The 22635-nt window shown below is 33.6% G+C and overlaps 1 protein-coding gene and 1 pseudogene across 1 annotated transcript in view; one reads left to right on the forward strand and one right to left on the reverse strand.

The window, feature by feature from the left end:
- Positions 1–22635, forward strand: part of RLF (rearranged L-myc fusion) — a 66782-nt gene that overhangs the window by 40933 nt on the left and 3214 nt on the right. The window contains 3 exon segments of the mRNA XM_025049544.1: positions 10221–10357; positions 15850–15991; positions 20755–22634. Of these exon segments, the coding sequence (XP_024905312.1) occupies positions 10221–10357; positions 15850–15991; positions 20755–22634 (2159 nt within the window).
- On the reverse strand, positions 12967–13084 carry LOC112469958 (annotated as a pseudogene).

The following is a 22635-nucleotide window of genomic DNA, read 5'->3' on the forward strand; positions in this document are numbered from 1 at the left end:
AAAACTGGGATATGGGATGTCCATAGGGGACTTTGAAAACCTCTGATACATTCCTAGAACTCTGGAAAGTAACACGCATATACAGGGCTGCGTGTCTGCCAAGTTATGAATAACCTGAGAAGACTCTAATCCCTCACCTCTTATTGCCTTGAGTTTCTGCACAAGTAGGAAATGAAAGGCAGGGCAGAGTTGTAAATTGCCTAATGAAATATTGAAAGCATGCCCCAACATAAACACAGAGCCGCTTGGCGAAAGCAGACAGACTTATTTTTTCAAGGCATTTAAACAAATCTAAATATGTTGAATATGTAATTAGCTGACTGTTAAGCAAACTGGGCAAAGACTATAGTGGCCACACATGACAAAGAATACAGACTTTACAGAATTATTCCAGGAAAGTCACGAAACAAATAAATAGTAACAGTAACAAACCCTAAAGAGGTGGGGGAATCAGATTTCCAGAGTTGCCACGATATGATATTTTAAATATCCACATTATCATTATAAAGAAACATGAAAAAAGCAGCCAATAGAAACCGTTTCTAAGGACACCCAGATGCTGGACTTAATAAACAAAGGACTTTAAACCACTTGTTACAAATACAATCAACTTTTATCATTCATGGTGGTTATGTTCTATATAGTCAATGCAAACAGTGAATTAGCAAATATTAAAACCATTGCTTCCAGGGGTTATACAAGGCTAGATTCCTGCAGTCCTCTGATCGCAAAGTTTTTGTCAATTGTTGAGTACATAACCTTGTTTTTTGTATGTGTTTTTATGTGGGGATACTATATTTAATATATACTGTTGATTCATTAACACTGAACTGACAGCCAACAACACTCACTGTAACTCATGCCTGAATGAAGCTTATCTGATACATAGATTTTCTTTGTAAGGTGCATCACACACAGCCTCTTGCACATAAGAACACTAGATAGCACTTCAATACTACACTTGGGAGCAATTTTAAACAGTGAAATCACCAGTAAAAACCACAAGGATGCAAAAAACAAAACAAAACACTAGAATGTGAAAAAAACACTTATTGCAGTATAAGAACTGAAACAAGAGAGTATCACCTTGTTTGACCTTAGCTGGGAACATGCACCCCAGGAGACTTAAATTTTTTGCCACTCTTCATGTTCATGAATGACTGCAAAAGCATCGTGAGTATTGAATTTGGGGGCTAAAAAGAAATTTTAGCAAGTAAGCTAATTTGTAAATGTAGAATCTACAAATAATGAAGACCAAATGTATATTCAAAGAACCAGTAGAACCATGTCTACAAAATTAAAGGAAATTATGAGAACAATGTCTCAATAAGTAGAGAGTAGCAATAAAGAAATGGAAATTATTTTTAAAAAAATATAGAGATTTTGGAGTGGAAAAGTACAGTAATTGAAATTACTTCTCTAGAGAGGCTCAATATCAGATTTGAAATTAGCAGGAGAAACAATCAGTAAACTCGAATGAAGGAGTCAGTTGAGATTATCCAGTCTGAGAAACAACAGAGCCCCTAAATATATGGGCTGCCAAATTGATGAGAGAAATAGACAATTTAAATATAATAGTTGGAGACTTTAATACCCCACTTTCAGTAATGGATAAATGAAGTAGACAGCATAGAAATGGAAGGCTTGAGCAACACTAAACTAGCTAGCAGATCTCTGTAGAATACTTTACCCAACAGCAACAGAATATACTTTCTTCTCAAATGCACATGGAGTATTCTCTAGGATAGACCACATATTAAGCCACAAAACAAACCTTGATAAATTTAAAAGGATTAAAGTCATATGAAGTATGTTCTTCAGCCACAATGGAATGAAAGTAGAAGTCAGTAATAGAAGGAAATTTGGGAAATTCACAAATGTGTGAAAATTAATACCTTCCCAAATAAGCAATGGATCAAAGAAAAAAATTAGAAAATACGTTGAATGTGATGAAAATACAACAAAACAAAACTTACGGGATGTAGATAAAGCAGTGCTTAAAGGGACATTTGCAGTTGCAATATGTCAGTCTTAAAAAAGATCTTAGTGACCTAAACATCTACCTGAAAAAACTAGATAAAGAAGGGCAAACTAAACCCAAAGACTGTAAATAAATGAAATCAGCACTGCAAAATAGAGAAAAGTAATAAAGTTGGTTCTTTGAAAAGATCAACAAAAGTGATAAATTTAGACTGAACAAGAAAAAGAGATTATTAAAATTAATAAAATCAGAAATGAGACATCACTATCAACATTACAGGAATAAAAAAGCGTTATAAGGGAATACTATGAACAACAGTATGCCAAAAAATTACACTTACTTAGATAAAGGGGACAAATTGTTAGAATGATACAAACAACTAAAACTGACTTACAAGTAAATCTGACAAGAGATTGAATTGGTAATTTAAAAACTTTACAAAGAAAAGCCTATACTCACATGGCTGCACTGGTGAATTATACAAAATATATACAAAAGAATTTATAACAGTCTTTCTCAAAATCATCAAAAAAATAGGAGAGAATACTTCTGAACTCTTTCCTGGAGGCCATTATTATCTCGATAACCAAAGACATCAGAAGAAAGAAATCTACAGACCACTATCACTAATGAATATAGTGTAAAAATCCTCAACAAAAAACAACAAAACAAATTCAGTAACATATAGAAAGGAATATACAACTTGACAAAGTGAGATCACAGGAATGAACATAGGGTTGTTTTAAACCAATGAATATAATAACACTGTGTTGCAAGAATAAAGGACGAAAGCCATATGTTCATCACAAGAAAAACAAAAAGCATTTGATAGGATCCTATACCCTTTCACGTAAAAACACTCAAACTAGGAATGGCAGGGAACTTCTCAGCCTGATAAAGGGCATCTGTGAAAACCCATGGCTGACATTATAAATACATATAAAATGATGAAAGATTGAGTGGTTTTCCTCTAAGGTCAGGGAGGGAGAAGACAAGAATGTTGCTCTTGCCACTCTCATTTGATACTGTACTGGAAGTTTTATTTAATCAGGGCAGTTAGGCAAGAAAAGAAATAAAAGGCATTTAGATTAGAAAGAGGATGAACAACTGTCTATTTGCACATATCGTGATCTTTTATATAAAACAATCCTATAAGGGTTAATACACAAAAATCATTTATATACATCTAACAATGAACAGTGTAAAAATGAACTTAAACCCATGTACGATAGCATCAAAAAGAAGGGATTTAGGAACCGATTTGAAAATAAAAGTATAAGGCTCGTACACTGAAGACTATAAAATGTTGGAAGAAAATCTTAAATGGAACAACATCCTATGGTCATGGAGCAGAAGACTTAATATTATAAATGTAGCAGTATTCCCCAAATTGATCTACAGATCCAATGCTACTTCTGTCAAAATCCCATGTTTTTTGTAGAAATCGACAAGCTGATCCTAAAATTCATGTGGAAATTCAAGGGACCCAGGATAGCCAAAACAATCTTGTAAAAAAACAAAGTTAGAGGATTCACATTTCCTAATTTCAGAGTTTACCAAAAAGTTACACTAATCAAGACAGTATGGTTCATTACTGGCAAAAAGATAGAAAGATCAATGGACTTGAATCATACAGTCAGTTGATTTTCTACACAGATGTCAAGACAATTCAATGGGAGAAAGAATAGTCTTTTCAATGAATGGTTCTTTTAACAAGTGGATATCCTCTTCAAAAAATTGAAACTGGATCATATATTAACTCCAAATGGATCATAGACTTAAATGTCATAGCTAAAACTGTAACAAAGTAGAAGAAAATATAGGAATAAATTGTGAAGACCTCAGATTAGACAATTGTTTCTTACATCTGAGACCAAAAACAAGTGGCTAAAGAAAAAATAAGTAGGACTTCATTCAACTTTGTGCATCAGAGGACACAATCAAGAAAGTAAAAAGTTAGTTGATTCATAGAATGGAAGAAAATATTTGTAAACCATATATCTTATAAAAGACTTAAATCCAGAATATATGAAGAATTCTTACAAGCTAACAATGAAAAAGATAATTCATTTTTTTTTAAATGGTCAAATGATTTTTTTTAATAGATTATCTTTTAGCAGTTTTAGGTTTACAGGAAAATTGAGTGGAAAGTACAGTTGCCATATCTCCCCCGCCCCCGCCCAGTTTCACCTGTTAACATCTCGCCATTAGTGTCTTAAACATTTCTTACAATTGGTGAAAACCAATACATTATTATTAACTAAAATCTGTAGTTTACATTAGGGTTCACTCTGTGTTGTATATTCTATGGGTTTTGACAAACATATAAATGACATGTATCTACCATCACAGTATCATATAGAATAGTTTCACTGCCATAAAAAAATTTCTGTACTCTGCCTAATCATTTCTCCCTCCCTCCAAGCCCCTAGCAACCACTTTTTTACTGTAGTTGGAATCATTCAGTATGCAGCCTTTTCAGACTTTTGTTATGAAGTAGATTTTGATAAGGAAGGATCTGAGGGAACTGGTTAGGATTTGCAAGAGGCTCAAGGCGAGAACATATTGTGGAATGAATGATCCTGAATAGTCTTTGAGATCCTTATAAGTTTTCAGCTAGTTCTGCTCACAGTCCATTCATTTCAATTGAGTAAATATTTACCACCATTAGAAATAAAACAATCAACATATTTCTTGTCTTCAAAGAGCACACAGTTGGGGAAAACTAAAGGTGTACAGTTTCCTTTCTTTTCAATAATAATGTATTGCCCATTCTACAGTTTAAACATCTTAATATAGCATATTGGCTAAGAGTGAACTCTGGAGCCAGACTGTCTGGGGTAGATCCTGGGACTCTTACTATCTGTATATAACGTTTGACAAGTGGCTTAACCTGACTGTGCTTTTGAATCTGTAAATGGGAATAACAGTAGTGTACCTGTATTGTTGGGTTGTTGTGAAAATTTAATAATTTGGTTTGTGTAAACTTATAGAAAAGAGCCTGGCATATATTAATACTGTGTAAAGGTTAGAGATATTATTAAATCACAACAGAACATTAGGGTAAAAGAAAGGATATATGACCTGCACAGTCCCACCCTTCTTTAAAATGGGACATATTTGCAGTAGTTATATATTGAATCCAAGCTGTGCAGTTAGTGTGTATAGACAAAATACTGGAATAAAATTCATCACATTGTTGACATTGGTTATTGAATTGTAATATCTAAGGATAATTTTTATTTTCTGTATTTTTCTGGTTTTCTATAATAAACATTTTTATAATCAGGAGAAATCTAATAAATAGAAGTTAATCTAAAAACCATACTGATTTCAAGTCATCCCTTTTGGTTATATATCCAAAAGAGACAACAACAGCAAAATCCTCTGATTCTATGTAAAACCCAAATGATAAATTCCATCTTTTGCAGTCTGTCAGCAGTCATTATCCTCTATGGTACGTTTATGGAAATCAGCAAAAAGCATCATGTTCCACTATGCCCTCCTTCACATCGTTGCCTTTCAGAGGTCTTTCTTCTTCTCAGAGGAAGAACTCTATTCCAAAACTTAGGGCTTGGTAAGCAGACTGAATTTCGACCTCCCCCCTCCCCCCGCCCCCGCTCCCACCACTAACCTCCTTAGGAGGTTACGTTTGTGTATAGTGTGAAACTGCACCACTCTTTGACATGGCCTATGAGGGATATCTTCCATTGTGCAAATTAGCTCTATCTCTAACCTTATTTAATTCAACCTTTCACTCACTAAATGCCAGTTAAGTAGTAAATATCTCTTTACATCAGATAACCTTTTTCTCCTCATATGCCATGATTACTGTCACATTTAATAATCTGCTCATTCTGGCATCTTTATTCGGGCCATCCTGCCCTACACATCTAGACCCTGATATCCCCCCTAGAGCTATTTGCCTTGAAGCCTTCTTTCCTTACTCCAGTCCGCATTATTCCTGTCTTCAATCTGACCAACTTATTCATCCTGCCTTTTTATGGCCACTAAGTTATTTATCTTGTAACCTTTCATTTTAACAAATATTTATTGATGTTCCATGTGCCTGGCACTATTGTAGACACTGAAGATACAGTGATGAATAAAACAAACTTTTGCTCTCTTGGAACATATACTCTAATAAGGCGGATAGTAAACAAAGGTTTAATTATTGGATGCATGTCCTACTTGTCTTAACAGGTATAGAATGTAAACCCCAGGGATAGAAATCATATTTAAGAACAAAAAAGTTATTTCAGTACCTATCCAGGTACAAGATAATCACTGAAATTCTCAAAAGCTTGTCTTTAATCTTCATTTTAATTGACTTTAGCTGAAAAGTATTTTGTGGCATGTATTTGGTTTTTAGTATGGTGTTAAGCTATTTATTGCAAAAGGTTGAGGACGAGTAGTTAACCGTATTGTATTATTAGTTAGGTTATTTTTATTAGGTCATTTTAATTTACCTGGAATTTACTATTAATTTCTTTATCATACCTCGTTTTCCTCTATATGCAAGAAAATACAGGTATTTGGGGCAAAATACTAAGATTCTCTTCAACTAAAAAAAATAATGTTAACCACGTGCTTATTTGTCACGCAAAGATTCTGAAGCAAGTAGTAAGAGGGGATACCCTTACCTGTATTGAAGTAATTTATTTCTGTTCCTCCAATACCATGCCCACTCTTACTCTTTAGGCCCTTTTATGTGTTTATCTCCCTGTTTGAAACAATTTTATTATTTCACTCTACTCTTCCCATGGATTATTCCTACTAATTCTTTAATTCTCATCTTAATTGTGACTTCATACAGGAAGTTGTTTTTGATCCTCCAAATTTGTATTAGATTTTTCTTACCAAAGGTATTTGGAAAATATTCTGTATGCCCCCATTGTAGCATTTAACATACATTATATTCTTAGTAATTCCCTGCTGCTTCATTCATTATTCCTGATTAGATTGTGAGTTCCTTGAGGGCAAAAATCAGATTGTTTTGTTATTTCCAGTACTTTAGCACACTACAGGTAATAAATAGCTTTGATAGACACATACATTTTAACGTGTCTGCTTCCCTTCTTATGGAATTTTATGCACAGAGGATTTTGGATATCAGTCATAAGACTATGCTCGTATCTTCAAGGAGAGCCAAAGTAAATGCACATAAAAAAAGTAAAATCATAAAAGGTAAAGGCCAATGTGAGTCACTCATTTAAAAGTTGTCCCAAAGTAGAATAAAAAATAGCCCAATTAAAAATGTTGACAAGATCTTGTGAATTCAGAGCAGAGGAGGAGATCATTGTATGCTAGAGTAGTTTATGAAGGAATACTTCATAATGATTTTTAATTGGATATTGAAGGATGAGAAGAATTGGCTAGGCAGGCAAGAGGAGGAGGGACTGTTAGGCTTATTCTGTACTAACTGTTAGACAGTGTTCATCTTTAGAATATTTGTGATAAATAAAAGTAATAAAACTATATATGCCTTATAAGCTATTAATCCATATTTTTCATATCATTTCCTCCTCCCCCATCATTTTAGGTTAATGAATTTTTACTTAAATTGTATTTCCTAATTTCTTCACTTTTGTCCCTTTTTTCCTAACATTTTGGTTCCGTAAGATGAAAGCCTATAAGATATCTCTGAAATGTACTCCTTTAAAATTTAAAATTAAGGGCTTCCCTGTAGGAATAAAATGACATGAAATTAGTTTTTTGTTTATTATTCTGATTATTTGCTACAGTTGACTTGAGACAAGAAGCAATCTCAGGCTCATTTTTTATTTGTGAAGCAAATAATATTTCTGGCCTGCCTTGCCAATATTACAGATTTATCATATTGATAAAATGAGATAATACAATAAAAGTTATTTGAAAGGGATAAAAATGTTCTAGAAATGCAGTTATATGTAATTTCCATTCTAATTTATGTATTTGGCTTAGAGAATTTTCCGTACTATTCCTCAGCTTGAAGATGTTAAATTGCTACCAAAATTGAATTTTAGAATTCTTGATTTTTTATGGGAGCTTTAACATGGCGTGGATGGTAGATGGTGTTCGCTCTAGAACAGCTGTTTGCACTTACTTTGGAATTGTTATTTTGGTCCTTCACTCAGTGCAATTTTAAGTGACCGTGTTGTGGGCGTTTCTTTCTCTGGGTGACCCTTCTGATTAATTCAGCTGTGGATGAGGACATGGTTGTTTTGGGCATCGGTAAAATTTCATCTTTATAATGTATGATGAAGTCTCCCCCCACTCCCCGAAAACTGAATCTAATTATGTTTTAGTCTTTAATAACTTAACTTTGTCCCCTAGTACAACTTTGCGTCAAGTGATCTTATATCTGAGAATGATCTTTCTAAATGCTTTCTAGTACTCTTAAGGTTCACTTTCTTCCCCCTCCCCTTTTAAAAATTTATATTTCATGAAAACAATTTTTAACAGTACTTTTAAAGTGCTCCCTATTTGCCATTCCCATTTGAAGCTTAACTGTAACTTTAATAGGCACATATACCATATTTCTTTTATTAAGGTATAATTGACAGGCAGCATTATGTTAGTTTCAAGTGTACAACATGATTCAGTATTTGTATATATTGCCAAATGATCACCACAATAAGTCTAGTTAACATTCGTTACCATATACAATTACATTTTTCTTGTGATGAGAACTTTTAAGATTTGCTCTCTTAGCAACTTTCAGATACGTAGTACAGAATTAACTGTAGTCACGGTGTTGTACTCAAGCATATTAATTCATATAGTAACTCTCTGAGGAAGGGTCTATTCCCATTTTACAGATGAGGAAACTGAGGAACTAAGTTACTGAGAAATTATTTAACTTATCCAAGGTCTTACAGCTAATAGCTATAGAGCCAGGAAGGGAATACACAATTTGGTTCTAGAATAATTACTTTTAACCACTACAGTATACTGTTTATTATGTCATCGGATTGTCTTTGAAAAGATTGGAAAACACAGAATTGTATAAGGTTCAGTTTGTAAACATGAGCTTTTTACCTGATAAAAAAAAAAAACTTGATTTTTTCCCTTCATCAGCACCTATTTACTGAGCGTCTTCTCTGTTCCAGACACTGATAAGTGCTACATTTTGAACAAGATGTACATAGCCCCTGACCTCATAGATTTTATATTCTAGCAGAGAAGACAGTTGCTAATAAGTTGTCCAACTAATGATTGAATTGCAATTGTGATAAATGCTACAAAGGAGGAATTTGAGAGTAGAGTTTTTGATGGGGATTCTAATATATTCTTAGAGAAGGATCTGATGAGAATATTGCATTTGAGCTAAGCTTTGAAAGAAGCCTTTCTATACCTACCTGAGAGTATGACTAAAATTAGAGACTTAGAACCATCACTTGGAACTGCATAGCACTCTGGAAGAGATGCCCTGATACACACCTCATTTGCCCTGTATATTTGCTGCCTGGTATAATTTACATTTATAATGCTGACATAGTCATAAAATAGATTATGTTCTTTTTTCTGTTTGTTAAGACAGGAAAGTGATAAAATAGAGTGAGAATCTATAGAGGTCTTATTCTCCTGTTTACCAGTATACCAAAAAAAGCCCCAGAAAATTCTTATTTTCCTAGAGGTTTTTAAAAAAATTCTCATAAATAGTGTAAATGAAAAAGATATATTTCTAAAAGTATTTTAGTTGTTTGGAAAACTCACATAATATTTTTTTCTTAATTATATGAGAAAATGATGTGTTAATACAGCATTTGTATTTAAAAGTTTCTCAGTTGTCTTCCTATAACCCTAACTGACAGCAAGGGTAAGCCTTGTATCTTTCTGTCTATAACTTGAATGACTTGAAAAAAATTGAAAATGAAAGAAAAAAAAAAAAAAAACGGGAAAAAAGTGATGATACTTAAGGTGAAAATAACCTGAAGTTAATCTACATAGTTTGACTCATTTATATGATAGCAATGTTCATGAGTAATTTTTTAAACTGTACTAAAATGTTTTTTTTCTGTGCTCGGACTGCAGTAGAACCTTCTTATAGCATCTGTTTGCTTCTCTGTTTAATACTTTCTTATATGAAATATTTCACTCCAGAAGTCTCAGCCATCAGGTTATAGAAGAAAATTGTATCTCTTTAATTTTTGCTTCATCGGTTATCAAAAAATAGAAGAGAAGTTTTACATTATATAACAAAGTGTACAGGAAAGTCACCATTTTCTTTTTTACTTGGTCATCTCATTTTTGATAGATTGCAAAGGTCGACTGCAAGGAAGTACTAGACATCATATGTAATCTGGAATCCGAGGGTCAGGATAACACAGCATTTGTTCTTTGTACGACTTACCTTACCCAGCAGCTCCAAACTGCAAGTGTATATTGTTCCTGGTGAGTATATTTACTTTTTATCCCCTGTATTTGTTAGTGCATTGTGTAGCATTCAGGGTCTATGTAAAACATTGGTTTGTTTCAAATTTAAAGTGTCAGCAAATTAAATGATGACTTGTGAATAAAGTCTCGTTTATAAGCTAACCAACCCATTTAATTAGTGATATCACTGGTTTATTCTTTTCTGGAAAAGTCCAAAAATAAAGGGTAAAATGTTTGAGCTCATCTTGATCATCCCATAAAGGGTTGTTTGTTAACTCCAATATATGCCCTTTTTTCTTTGAAGATAAAATTATGGCAGTATGAAACAAATTGGAGTTAGGTTGTTTTTCCTTACATTTATTACATCTTCTAATAGTCACTTTCCCCCTCTCATTTGGAAACCCATTAATTAGGTTTCTAGGTCAAACTTACATTAGAGAAGAAAATCCATTTGAATAGTAATTTCTTTTGCAACTTTGGTACTGTATAGCAGAATTGTATTATTTAGGTTTTAATTCAGTTTATATCTTCCTTGTTACTGAGTACTTATTGTTAAAAAGGAAACAGTGTATCCATGGTTCTTTCATTCTAACTGTATTGAATCTATTTAGGCCAGAGACAAACTGTGATACACAGGAAAACTCCAAAATGCAAGATTCTGTCAGTAAGAAATCAGATTAATGGTGTGGATAATGCTAGAGGAGATTAGAGAAAGGTGCTTACTATACACCACTGTTTAAAAAAGGTGTCAGGGAGGAGGTAGTATTTGAGCTTTAATTCAGAAATGGGTTGGATTTGCATAATCTTAGAGAAGCTTTGAGTATTTCAGGACCTAAGAATGACTTGAAATTGAAAATAAGCATTTCGTTTATAGGAAAACCTAGTAAACACTTTCATACACTTTAGCCTTCATTCCTCTCCCTCTTTTATTTTTTATTCTTTTTAAAAGAATAAAAAACTGTTTAGAGTGATAGTTACATAGTTTACATTTCGCTTCCTTAGTGACCACATTTAAGAATGACATTTCCAACAAATAAATGTCTAGTACATATATGTTTGAAAATAAGTTACTGCTTTCATTATCACATACCAACTTTACTGTCATATTTTTACAAATATCTCTCCTAGACAAGGAGAGATATTTGTATAGTTTTATGTGTATTTGTATAGTTTTATGTTATTAGTGTTTTGTATATTACTACATTTCTTTTTTTACTATTTTATATAGAAATATTATTTGTGTATTCCACCCAGTTTTCATAATAATCATTGTACATATGAGTCAGTGGAAGATCAGAGAAATATTGTGATTGCTCGAAGTCTCAAGGTTAAAGTGGAAGCCCAGAGTTTTTCCTAATCAGTGCTTTTCCTCCATACAGTTGCTTTCTTGGCACACAGCCAGAATTCAAATTGCAGTCTTCTACCACCAAGTCTACTATGCCAGAGTGTTACCTCCTATGAGAAAAGGAGATAGTGGGATAGAGACTTAAATATATTTCATAATAATCATTGGACATTTTGTGGGGAAACCCAAAAAAGAGGTGATATAAATAAAAAGAATGGTTAAGTAGCAGTGAGGTTTTTGATTACTAAATCAACTAGAAGAGGTTTTTTTCATGCGTTAAGAGATTATAGATTTTAGCTTCAGTAAAACAGATGTGTTCACTGGAGGAACAAATTTTTCTTGTTACAGTTAACTTCTTTGCCTATAATAAAAAAATATCTACTAGTTATAACTAGGTTTTCAGTGCAGAGAATACATTAAGTCACATATGGGATGTGTTATAAAGTGTTTTAAAAACTGTAGTCACACAGTTTTTTTAGTAATCCTTGTCCAGCTTGCCTTTTATAGGACTCATACTCTCTTTCTCCCCTTCTTCACTCAGCAACCATTAGCCTTTCCAAGGATGTTAGTGGCTCTAAGATTAATGCTGTTCCCCTGTAGCAGGAAGGGATTAACAAGGATTTCCCTCTTGTTGGCCTCCTGAGGAGCTATAATGAATAAAGAAAATCTTAAGTTGCTTCATACTTTCTTAAAAAATAAGCCCCTTCCAAGAAATTCAGAGAGAAATAGAAATCTAAAATTTCAGAATTTTCAAACTTTTTTTACCCTTCTATTGTTTTCAAAGGCTTTTGGCTTTTTTTTTTTTTTTTTTTTAGTAGTGGGATATTTGAGTTAGAGTAGCCATAACATAAACACAGTAATTTTACAAAGGAAAATGAATCCCAGGAATTGTGTTCAAATAGAATAGATCCTCTCATTGTACTGGAAATTTACTGAGTTGAAGATAGTGGACTTTATGGAGTGTTTGTCTAGGAGAGATATTTGTAAAAATATGACAGTAAAGTTGGTATGTGATAATGAAAGCAGTAACTTATTTTCAAACATATATGTACTAGACATTTATTTGTTGGAAATGTCATTCTTAAATGTGGTCACTAAGGAAGCGAAATGTAAACTATGTAACTATCACTCTAAACAGTTTTTTATTCTTTTAAAAATTTCCTTCAGAGATATTTTTCAAACCACATTATCATACATCTTATTACTTTATTGCAGTGATTATAGTATTGATCTCAAAAGATATATTGCTTAGTTTTTTGTTTGTTTATTTTGGTTTTTTTTACACCTACAGCACCTGGTGTTCCTAGGTGTCTCCCATCCAAGTACTAACCAGGACCGACCCTGCTTAGCTTCCAAGATCAGATGGGATCAGACTTGTTCAGAGTAGCATCGCTGTAGACCTGCTTAGTTTTTTTTTTTTTGTATTAACTTTGCCCCTTCAAAATTTTTGGCTGTCCGCAAAAATTAAAGAAGTGCTAAAGGAATGCATTCCCTATGGATGTCTGGCAATGGTCACATAATTAGAGTAGTCATTCTGGTGAGAAAGATAACCATTTGGAATGGGACAGTCTACATATAGATGTGTAATTATCACTACTACTTTAAAAACAAAATCATGCAGTTGAACCTTAAAACCTGTACACTAAGCTTTCAGTATTTGATAGGTTGACTTTTGCTTTCTGTAACATCTCTGGGTTTAAATCTTGTATGTTGTATGTTTGTGTCTTCAGATGTAATTATCTGTCTGTTCTCTCTTAACTAGACCAATATTCTGCGGTCATCACGTATGTTGTCTAATTTACAGTTGAGTCCCCTGCACCTGGTGAAGACCAGATACCCATATGTGTTCTATTTAACTGAATTTTGGAAGAATAAAAAAGAGGTCACATGAACTATATTTGTAGAAGTATTCTCTAGGGCATGGTCATTCCTTAATTCCACAGTTTTGTTTTGTTTTGTTTTTATCCCATTTCTAAAGTGCCTAAATTCTGAATCTTTGTGACATATTAACTGGACTCCATGGGCCTCCTGCTATTATTCAGAAACACAGTGTAATTTAAAGTTTTTGCTTGGTAAATAGATTTCTGCCAAAATGCATTTCCTGCCATTTATAGATAAATTTCCTTTCCAATTTTTATGAATTTATAATTTATTGATTTGAGGTAGGCAGTGGGATAATTTGAGGGTGCAGTTAGTTGTCTGAACATTGGAAGCCCCTATACAGTGGAATCATTTTTCATATATTCTTAAATGGTTGTCCATTTTTAAAAATCATATCATTGTACTCATTGAAGAAATATTTGTTCTAGTGCTTGGATGTTCTAGCAGGCTACATGTTATGATTCATTGGTAAATTCTTCGTTCCAGTTTATAGGTTTGAATGGATGATTAAAGTCACATATTGGCATTCTCACTAGTAATATACTGGTTGTCATGGTTTCAGGCACGTTTACATGTTCAGGCAGGTAATAGTAATTTTAAATCTTTGAATTGTAATGTGCAAATATGTATACAAGCATCAAATACCTTTTTTCCATCATGGTTATTTGGAGTTAAGATAACTAAAGCTTGAAATATTTAATTTGGAATAAATTAAGCCCTAGACATTCTGATTTTTTTAAAAAATTATTTGAGAGACCTTAATTCTCAGCCTGCCTTATATCAATTATCAGATTTGCCTAACTTTAAACTTCTAACTAGTTAATGAATTTTAGGTAGCAGATACTCTTGACCCTTTTATTTTCATAATGGGGTTTCACTGACTTTGATAATTTTGCTCTTTTTAAGTAGGATAGATTTCACATATATTTTGATAGATACTCCTTTTTATCTCTGAACATATGTAATTCTTCCATTTCCTTTCTTTTTCAGAATTTTGCAGTATTCTCAAAAGTTTTTATTACTAATGTGCTTACATCTGAATAAAGCGATCTTGTGAATTTAAAAATGAACAGTCATCCCAATTACTTGCCTGGCTAGTAGCTATTTGCAAAGCTGACCTATCTCAGATTTTTACTTTTTCTACTTGGAAAGCAACACTAGTTACCGAAGACAACTATTTAATGTTAACTTTATTCCTTATAGCCCAAATTTGCCATCATTAAATATAAGCTTTCATGTATCTTTTGAGACAGAAATTCATTTCAATCTTTGAAGCAAGTGTAAGAATTTCACCTTTTAAAAAATATAAGAAAATATAAGTAAGTTCTGTAAATGTTTATTTTCCATCTATTATAAAAAGAGGTATGTTATATTGATTTCTTAAACTTTGGATTTGTAACCAGCTTCTTGGAATAGTCTGTATTAATAGGAATAATAAGACGTTAGTGTTCTAAAACTCGTTTATGAACATAATATGGTTATTTTTTAATGAAAATCACTTAAATACACAGTATGCAATGAAATTGTACAGAAAAGAGCCACTTTTTAAAAATGGTAATATTCTCTTCAGTTTTGCTAAGTAACTTTCCTTGCATTCACATTTCACATATATACTAGCATTTCTATCCTGCGCATCTTCGAGTTTCTAGTGTTTTTCCTTGAGAGTTTTCTCTTAACCCATTCAAGCTTTTATTTAACTTATTCTTTTAAAAGCTTTTATTTGTTTCCATAGAGAATATTTGTGAGATTCTTGTATTGTAGCCTTTTCCAAGAGCGCCATTTTATTACTAAACTTTAAACATTTTAAAATACAGGCTTTAAGTAGCATCATGACATTTTAGAACTGGAAAAGGCAGGAGATTAATGTGGAGGAAAGTGTGTCATTAGAGTACTTATTGGTCTATATACATTTTGTTGGCAATGTAGCGATGTATGATGATCCCTGCCCACTAGGATAGTCAATGCAGTTACCAATGTAAGGGGTAAAACCTTTTGGAATAGGGTGGGATCGAAAGTCTTTGAAAATGTCAACATAAAGAAAGTAGTCTTTTGTTGTTTTTTGTTTTTACCCGGACACAAAGAAGAAAAGAATCGGGGAAATTTTCAGGGAGGATTCTTAACAATTTTAACAGTTTGGGAAGAAGCAATAGGAAACATGGACAGGTTTTTCTTCTAGTTTTTGTTTACTGTCAATTTATTTTCGTAAACCAAAAAAAATGGGTTGGGAAGCTGAATAGCAAATTCCAGTTGCTTTAAATGTTTTACTTATTCTTTCTTTTTATAGGGAATTGACACTCTTTTGGAGTAAACTGCAAAGAAGAATCGACCCTTCTTTAGATACTTTTTTGGAGCGCTGTCGTCAGTTTGGTGTCATAGCTAAAACACAGCAGCATTTATTTTGCCTCATTAGAGTTATACAAACTGAAGTGAGTAATTTATGCTTTTTATGCTGATTATCCTGGAGGAAAGAAATGCAGGGGGAGTTAACTTTTCAGACTACTCATTTTAGATAAGAAAAAATGAGAAATAATGGGGTTTACTACAGTTATGGAATCAGACATATGTAGCTTTTCTGCAGATTGACTTCCTAGGAGTCCAGAATTTTTCTTAGTAGAAAATAGTGATTTAAAGTGACAAACCAAAATTTAAAAAAATAAAAATAAAAAAATAAAGTGACAAACCACTAGCAGAAGGGAAGATTGCGTTTCTTGGCTGTCTTCTCAACCACCCTATGTCTCCTTTTCCTAGAACAATGTTCTGTATTTTATACAGACAGATTTATTTGCAAATTAACATAATTACAAATGAAGAAAATATAATTGTATTTTTCAGCTTCTTGAGGATGGAATGATACAGTTTTCTGGGTTTTGGAGAAATAGAACAATTCCAGAATCAGCTACACAAATTGTAAACTTCTGCGCAAACAGGAAATAAATAAGGAATTTTTAGGAAATAAGCATTTCCTAAAATGAAATGAAGGGCCTTGTTTTTTGAGTTCAGCCCTTATAGATATGCTAAGACTACCAGCCTAGAGATTTGGGATGAATCCTATGCTATGCTCCATATTTATTTTGTTTTGATTTTGGTATCTACTCATGACTGATCTCTCTATATACCCATAGCTATAATGGCTCATAGATGTGTTTTGTGGGTTACTACTTTGACAGCATCCAAGGATTGTTTTAATTTTTATTTTTTTCCCCAAGGATTGTTTTTATACTAAAGTCAAGGTACAGTTTTATCTTTGATATTCCCTATCTTCTTTAATGTAATAGCCTGTATCCTATACTTTATTTGAAATATGTTGATCTAGTTTTCTCTAATGAAGATAGGAAAAGGTAAAAACAGTTATCAGAAGCAAATCCATGGTCAGATAAGTTAGGTGATAATTATTTGAATCACTGAATGAAGTTGTATCTATCACAGAAAAAACATGTTAAATCAATTATAGAACTTGCCTTGTTTAAAAAAATTAGTGATATAAGTGGCCTTAAAAAGTTTTGTTTTTTAATCTTTAAGGAAAGTTATTAATTTTCATTGCTGCATAACAAATTACCACAAAGTACTTTAAACAACAGCCATGTATTAGCTTACAATTTTGTAGGACAGAAGTGTCTAGCACAGTGTGGCAATGTTTGCTGCTTAGAGTATCACAAAGCTGAAATTGAGGTGTTGGCCAGGCAGAGTTTTTATCTGGCGGCACTAGGAAATCCACTTTAAGCTCATTCTTATTGTTGAGAATATTCAGTTCCTTTTAGTTACAGAACTAAGGTCCTAATTTTCTTGATGGCTATCAGCCACAATCTGTTTTCAGCTCCTGGAAACCTCCCTCATTCCATGCCTTTATTTTGAAGCCAGGAAAGGCACAAGGAATCCTCCTTTGAATCTGACCTCCTCCAGCTTCCAGACTTAGATTTTAAGAGCTCAAATGATTAGGTCAGTCCCACTTAGGTATAATGCCTATCTTAAAATCAACTGAATTGGGGTCTTAATCTGCACAGTCCCTTTTGCCACATAACATAATCATAGGAATAATATCTCATATTTACAGGTTCTACTTACACTCAAGGGAAGATTATACAAAGGTGAGGGTTGCTGGGGGCCATCTTCGAATTCTGCTCACCGCAAAGAACCAAAGAACATGAGAAAACTGCTGGAGGACTAGGGAAAGTGGGTTTCTGACACAGACCAAGGAATTTCCTACACATCTATATAGGAAAACCAGAACCCATTTCCCTTTAATTCTAGTCTAGGATACTTTCCATTATAATCCTTACTTATGATATTTGGCTTTAACAGCAAAAAAGATAGAGACTGGATAGAAGGGGAGTGAATGTAGAATTTCTTTTAAATTGAGAGACTCACCTCTAGCTTTTTAAAAGAGAAGTGATCTAACCTGTATCAATTTGGATCTAGTTCTGCTTTGAATTGTAGAAATCCCATAATAGTACTGGTCTAAAGAAGTTAGAATTTTCTCTATTTTTCACATAGGTGGATAATCCAGATAGACCGGCCAGCGTTGCATTAGTGGCTCCACGTATCTTTTTGTCTCCCGTCAACACATAGCTTCCATCTCATGTTCTAAAACTTTTCAAATCTCAGCTATAATGTCTCCGTTCCAGAGAGCAAGAAGGGAGGTGGTGGGTGTAAAACACACTCTGGCAGACCTTTCCCCACTCCCTCCAATACATATAAACACATACATGTGGCCACATCTAGCTGCAGTGAGGCTAGGAGATATATTCATTAATCCAGGTGACTTTGTAAACAGATAAAAATCAGGTGTTCTGTTTTTGTAGAAGAGCGGAAAGGATATTGGGAGACAGCTAGCAACCAGTTACAAAGCCCATGGGGTGGAAAAGGTTAATTATGCTAAAAAGCTTTTGTGGGCATGAGGGCATTAAGTCTCCTGCAGAAGGTACAGTGTATAAAGGGAGGGCCCTGTAATAGTGCCTCTTTCGTTTTCTGGGCTTCAGTTTTCTATAAATAAGGAGCTTAAATTAGATCATCTCTTTAAGGTGCTTAGAGTTGTTAAACTTGGATTCTGATGAGAAAGTCATAAGTAGAAGGGTGACTTGAGAGAATCCAGAGTCTCTCTCAAGACTTTCAAAACAGTATGAGAGAATGAATGTAGATGTGGTTATACTTTGAAATGGAAAGTATAAGAAGAGGGATCATCTTGAATCCATTTCATTTGCCTATGGCACACTGATGGAACATATAGTACTACCATTTTTGTAAAACATGATTGTCTAGTTTAATCCCCTCTCTTTAGTAATAAAGCTAAAAATTAGAGATGTGTGATCTGTAAGGATCATACACCTAGTTCACAGCAAAGTCAGAACTAGACCATAGTTATCTTGACAAATTGCATAATGTGATATAAGGTTGTGATTTGTCAGTCAGAGCACAGAGGACTTGGAGAAAGTCATGTACATTTTAAAATAATTCATAGGTTCTCAACAAGTTATTAATACTTAACTTTTTTTGTAAGACTATGAGATAAATAGCTAAGAATGTCTATTTTTTCTTAAACAGCTTAATCTGGTCGAAATGAAAAAATTTGTGAAATCAATAAAAACACTTTTCAAAAAAAGAAAAAGCTAAAAATACCATTATACATTCTGGACAGATATACCAAGCAGTTGTTAAAGGAGTTAATATATTAGAATTAGGATATTGAACATGGAGCTGAATTCTGAAGAAATTTATGGACATGCATAAGTTGGTAGATTTTTTAGCTCAAGGAACAGAATGGTTTGGCATATAATATCAAGGACACATGGGATATGGTCCAGTTAGTTAAGCTTTGGAGTCAGTGTAGGCTATAAAGTGATTAAGAACTCAGGCTCTGGAAAAAGATTGCTTTACATTTAAATCCTTGCTCCTCTGCTCACTATCTAGTGACACTGGGCAACTAACCTTCTGAGCCTTGGTTTCTTCATCTATAAAATAAGGATAATGTATGCAAAGAGTTTGTTTAGAATAGTGCCTAGGATGTAGTAAACGTTTTATAAATTGATGGCAATTATTTTGTGTTCCCAGCATTTTGAATGGTGCCTAACATGGAATAATTGTTTAGCAAACTGATTACTGATTTGAACAGTGGAATTTATTCTCAGTTATTTTACATGGTATTCTGTTGAATATTTACTATGTGCCAACATTGTAGTAATCACTTTATATTATCTTATTTTGTTTTTATAACAACTTTAGGAGGAAAACCTAATACTACCATTATTATCATTTTACAGATGAAGAAACTGAGGCATAGAGGAGTTAAGAACTTGTCACTGTAGTGAAGCTGGGGTTCAAAGGCAGTCAAAGTCTGACTTGAAATCCTGTGCTCTTAAGTAATGCATTTTAAGCTATTCTGCCATATGATCCCGCTTTTCTTTGCTCATGTTATTTTCACATTCCATTTCAGCCTCTCATTAAAAAAATCATCTTGTATGCACTAGCCTTTTATCACAAATTACCAGGTCTTTTTCCTGATTTTTGACTAGTTCCTGAGAGCCTGCTGCTAGAGAGAGATTTTCTAATTTCTGTTATTTTTCCATGTTGAGATTCAATACACCTGTAACTTTTTTAGGAGGAAATGAAGCAAGTCATTTGTTTTAGCCTTGAGGTTTTAAAAACACCGAAGTGTTGATGACACATAAGTTTCTTAAATTGAATTCTATCTTAGACTCAATTTATATGTGTGTTTCTTATTGCACCTATTTATTTAAGTCCTGTTCTCCTAGCCTAACTTAAGACAAATCCTCTTTTGAATTCTTTGGTGTCCTTATTTATCCTGAATTCATGTGCCTTTATTGTTTACATGTTTGGCGCGTAGGTAAATTCCTTGAGGGTTAGGACTGCTCTAATATGCAGTTCCTTATAAAGTCGGATACTTTATATATGAAAGTACATTGTTGTTAATGTTTGTAACATCTAATCCAGTCCTTTGCATGTTGAGACAAGCATCTAAATGTAACTTGCAGGAAGAGTTAAGATAAAATTTAAGAACTCCAGTTAACCAATGTCACCATAAAAATAAATAAATAAATTTTAAAAAATTTAAGAACTCTAAAAATTTTGAGAAATATATATACACATACATATATGTACAAGGTATATATTTCATCAGTGAAAGTTATGTAATGTTTCTATAACAAAATTAATTACTTCCCTGCTTATCTTATAGGCACAAGATGTCGGTCTTGGAGTGTCGATTTTACTGTGTGTCAGAGCTCTTCAACTGAGATCAAGTGAGGATGAAGAAATGAAGGCATCAGTTTGTAAAACAATTGCTTGTCTTTTACCAGAAGATTTAGAAGTTAGACGAGCCTGTCAACTTACAGAATTCTTAATTGAACCCAGTTTGGATGGGTTTAATATGTTGGAAGAACTGTATTTGCAACCAGATCAAAAATTTGATGAAGAAAATGCACCAGTTCCAAATTCTCTTCGATGTGAGCTCTTATTAGCTTTAAAAGCCCACTGGCCTTTTGATCCTGAATTTTGGGACTGGAAAACTTTAAAACGACATTGCCACCAGCTCCTAGGACAAGAAGCATCAGATTCTGATGATGATCTTAGCGGCTATGAAATGTCAATAAATGACACAGATGTTTTAGAGTCATTTCTCAGTGACTATGAGGAAAGTAAAGAAGATAAACAATATAGAAGAAGAGATTTGACAGATCAGCACAAGGAGAAAAGAGATAAAAAACCCATTGGTTCTTCTGAAAGATACCAGAGGTGGCTTCAGTATAAATTCTTCTGTTTGTTATGTAAACGGGAATGTATAGAGGCCAGAATTCTTCATCATTCTAAGATGCATATGGAAGATGGAATTTATACTTGTCCAGTTTGCATTAAAAAGTTCAAGAGAAAAGAAATATTTGTTCCTCATGTGATGGAACATGTTAAAATGCCACCAAGCAGAAGGGACCGCTCTAAAAAGAAATTACTATTGAAAAGCTCTCAAAAGGGAATTTGTCCCAAGAGCCCCTCTGTAGCCGTGGAGCAAAATCAATCATTGAATGAACAAGCCAAAGGAGAATCTCACGAATACGTCACATTCAGCAAATTAGAAGATTGCCACCTGCAAGACAGAGATTTGTACCCATGTCCTGGCACAGACTGTTCCCGTGTGTTTAAGCAATTTAAATACTTAAGTGTGCATCTTAAAGCTGAACACCAAAATAATGATGAAAATGCCAAGCATTACTTGGATATGAAAAATAGAAGAGAGAAGTGTACTTACTGTCGACGACATTTCATGTCTGCTTTTCACCTGCGGGAGCATGAACAAGTGCATTGTGGTCCTCAACCTTATATGTGTGTATCTATAGATTGCTATGCTAGGTTTGGGTCAGTGAATGAACTACTTAATCATAAACAAAAACATGACGATCTGCGTTATAAATGTGAATTAAATGGCTGTAATATTGTTTTCAGTGACTTGGGACAGCTTTACCACCATGAAGCACAACACTTTAGGGATGCATCTTACACATGCAACTTCGTTGGCTGTAAAAAATTCTATTATTCCAAAATTGAATACCAGAATCACCTCTCAATGCATAATGTTGAAAGTTCAAATGGAGATGTGAAGAAATCAGTGAAACTTGAGGAGCCTATAGCAGGTGAAAAGCAAGAGGGTATTGATCAGCCCCATCTACTTGACCAAACTGATAAATCACATTTACCTGAGGATCATCTTTTTTGTGCAGGACCAGCTAGTTCTCAAATAGAAACTGCAGAAAATCTGAAAGAAAACAGTGACAGTAATTCTAGTGATCAGTTAAGTCATAGCTCTTCAGCTTCTATGAATGAAGAGTTAATTGACACACTGGATCACTCTGAAAACATGCAGGATATATTGTTATCTCATGAGAAAGTCTTTGCGTCCCCCAATTTAAAGGAAAAATGTTCCAATGTGGCAGTCTGTTTTGATGGGACTAAGTTTACCTGTGGTTTTGATGGCTGTGGTTCCACGTACAAAAATGCAAGAGGGATGCAGAAACATCTAAGAAAGGTTCATCCATACCATTTGAAACCCAAAAAGATAAAGACAAAA

This window comes from Pteropus alecto, unplaced genomic scaffold, assembly GCF_000325575.1.
Source record: "Pteropus alecto unplaced genomic scaffold, ASM32557v1 scaffold170, whole genome shotgun sequence".
In the NCBI taxonomy this organism is placed as follows: domain Eukaryota; kingdom Metazoa; phylum Chordata; class Mammalia; order Chiroptera; family Pteropodidae; genus Pteropus; species Pteropus alecto.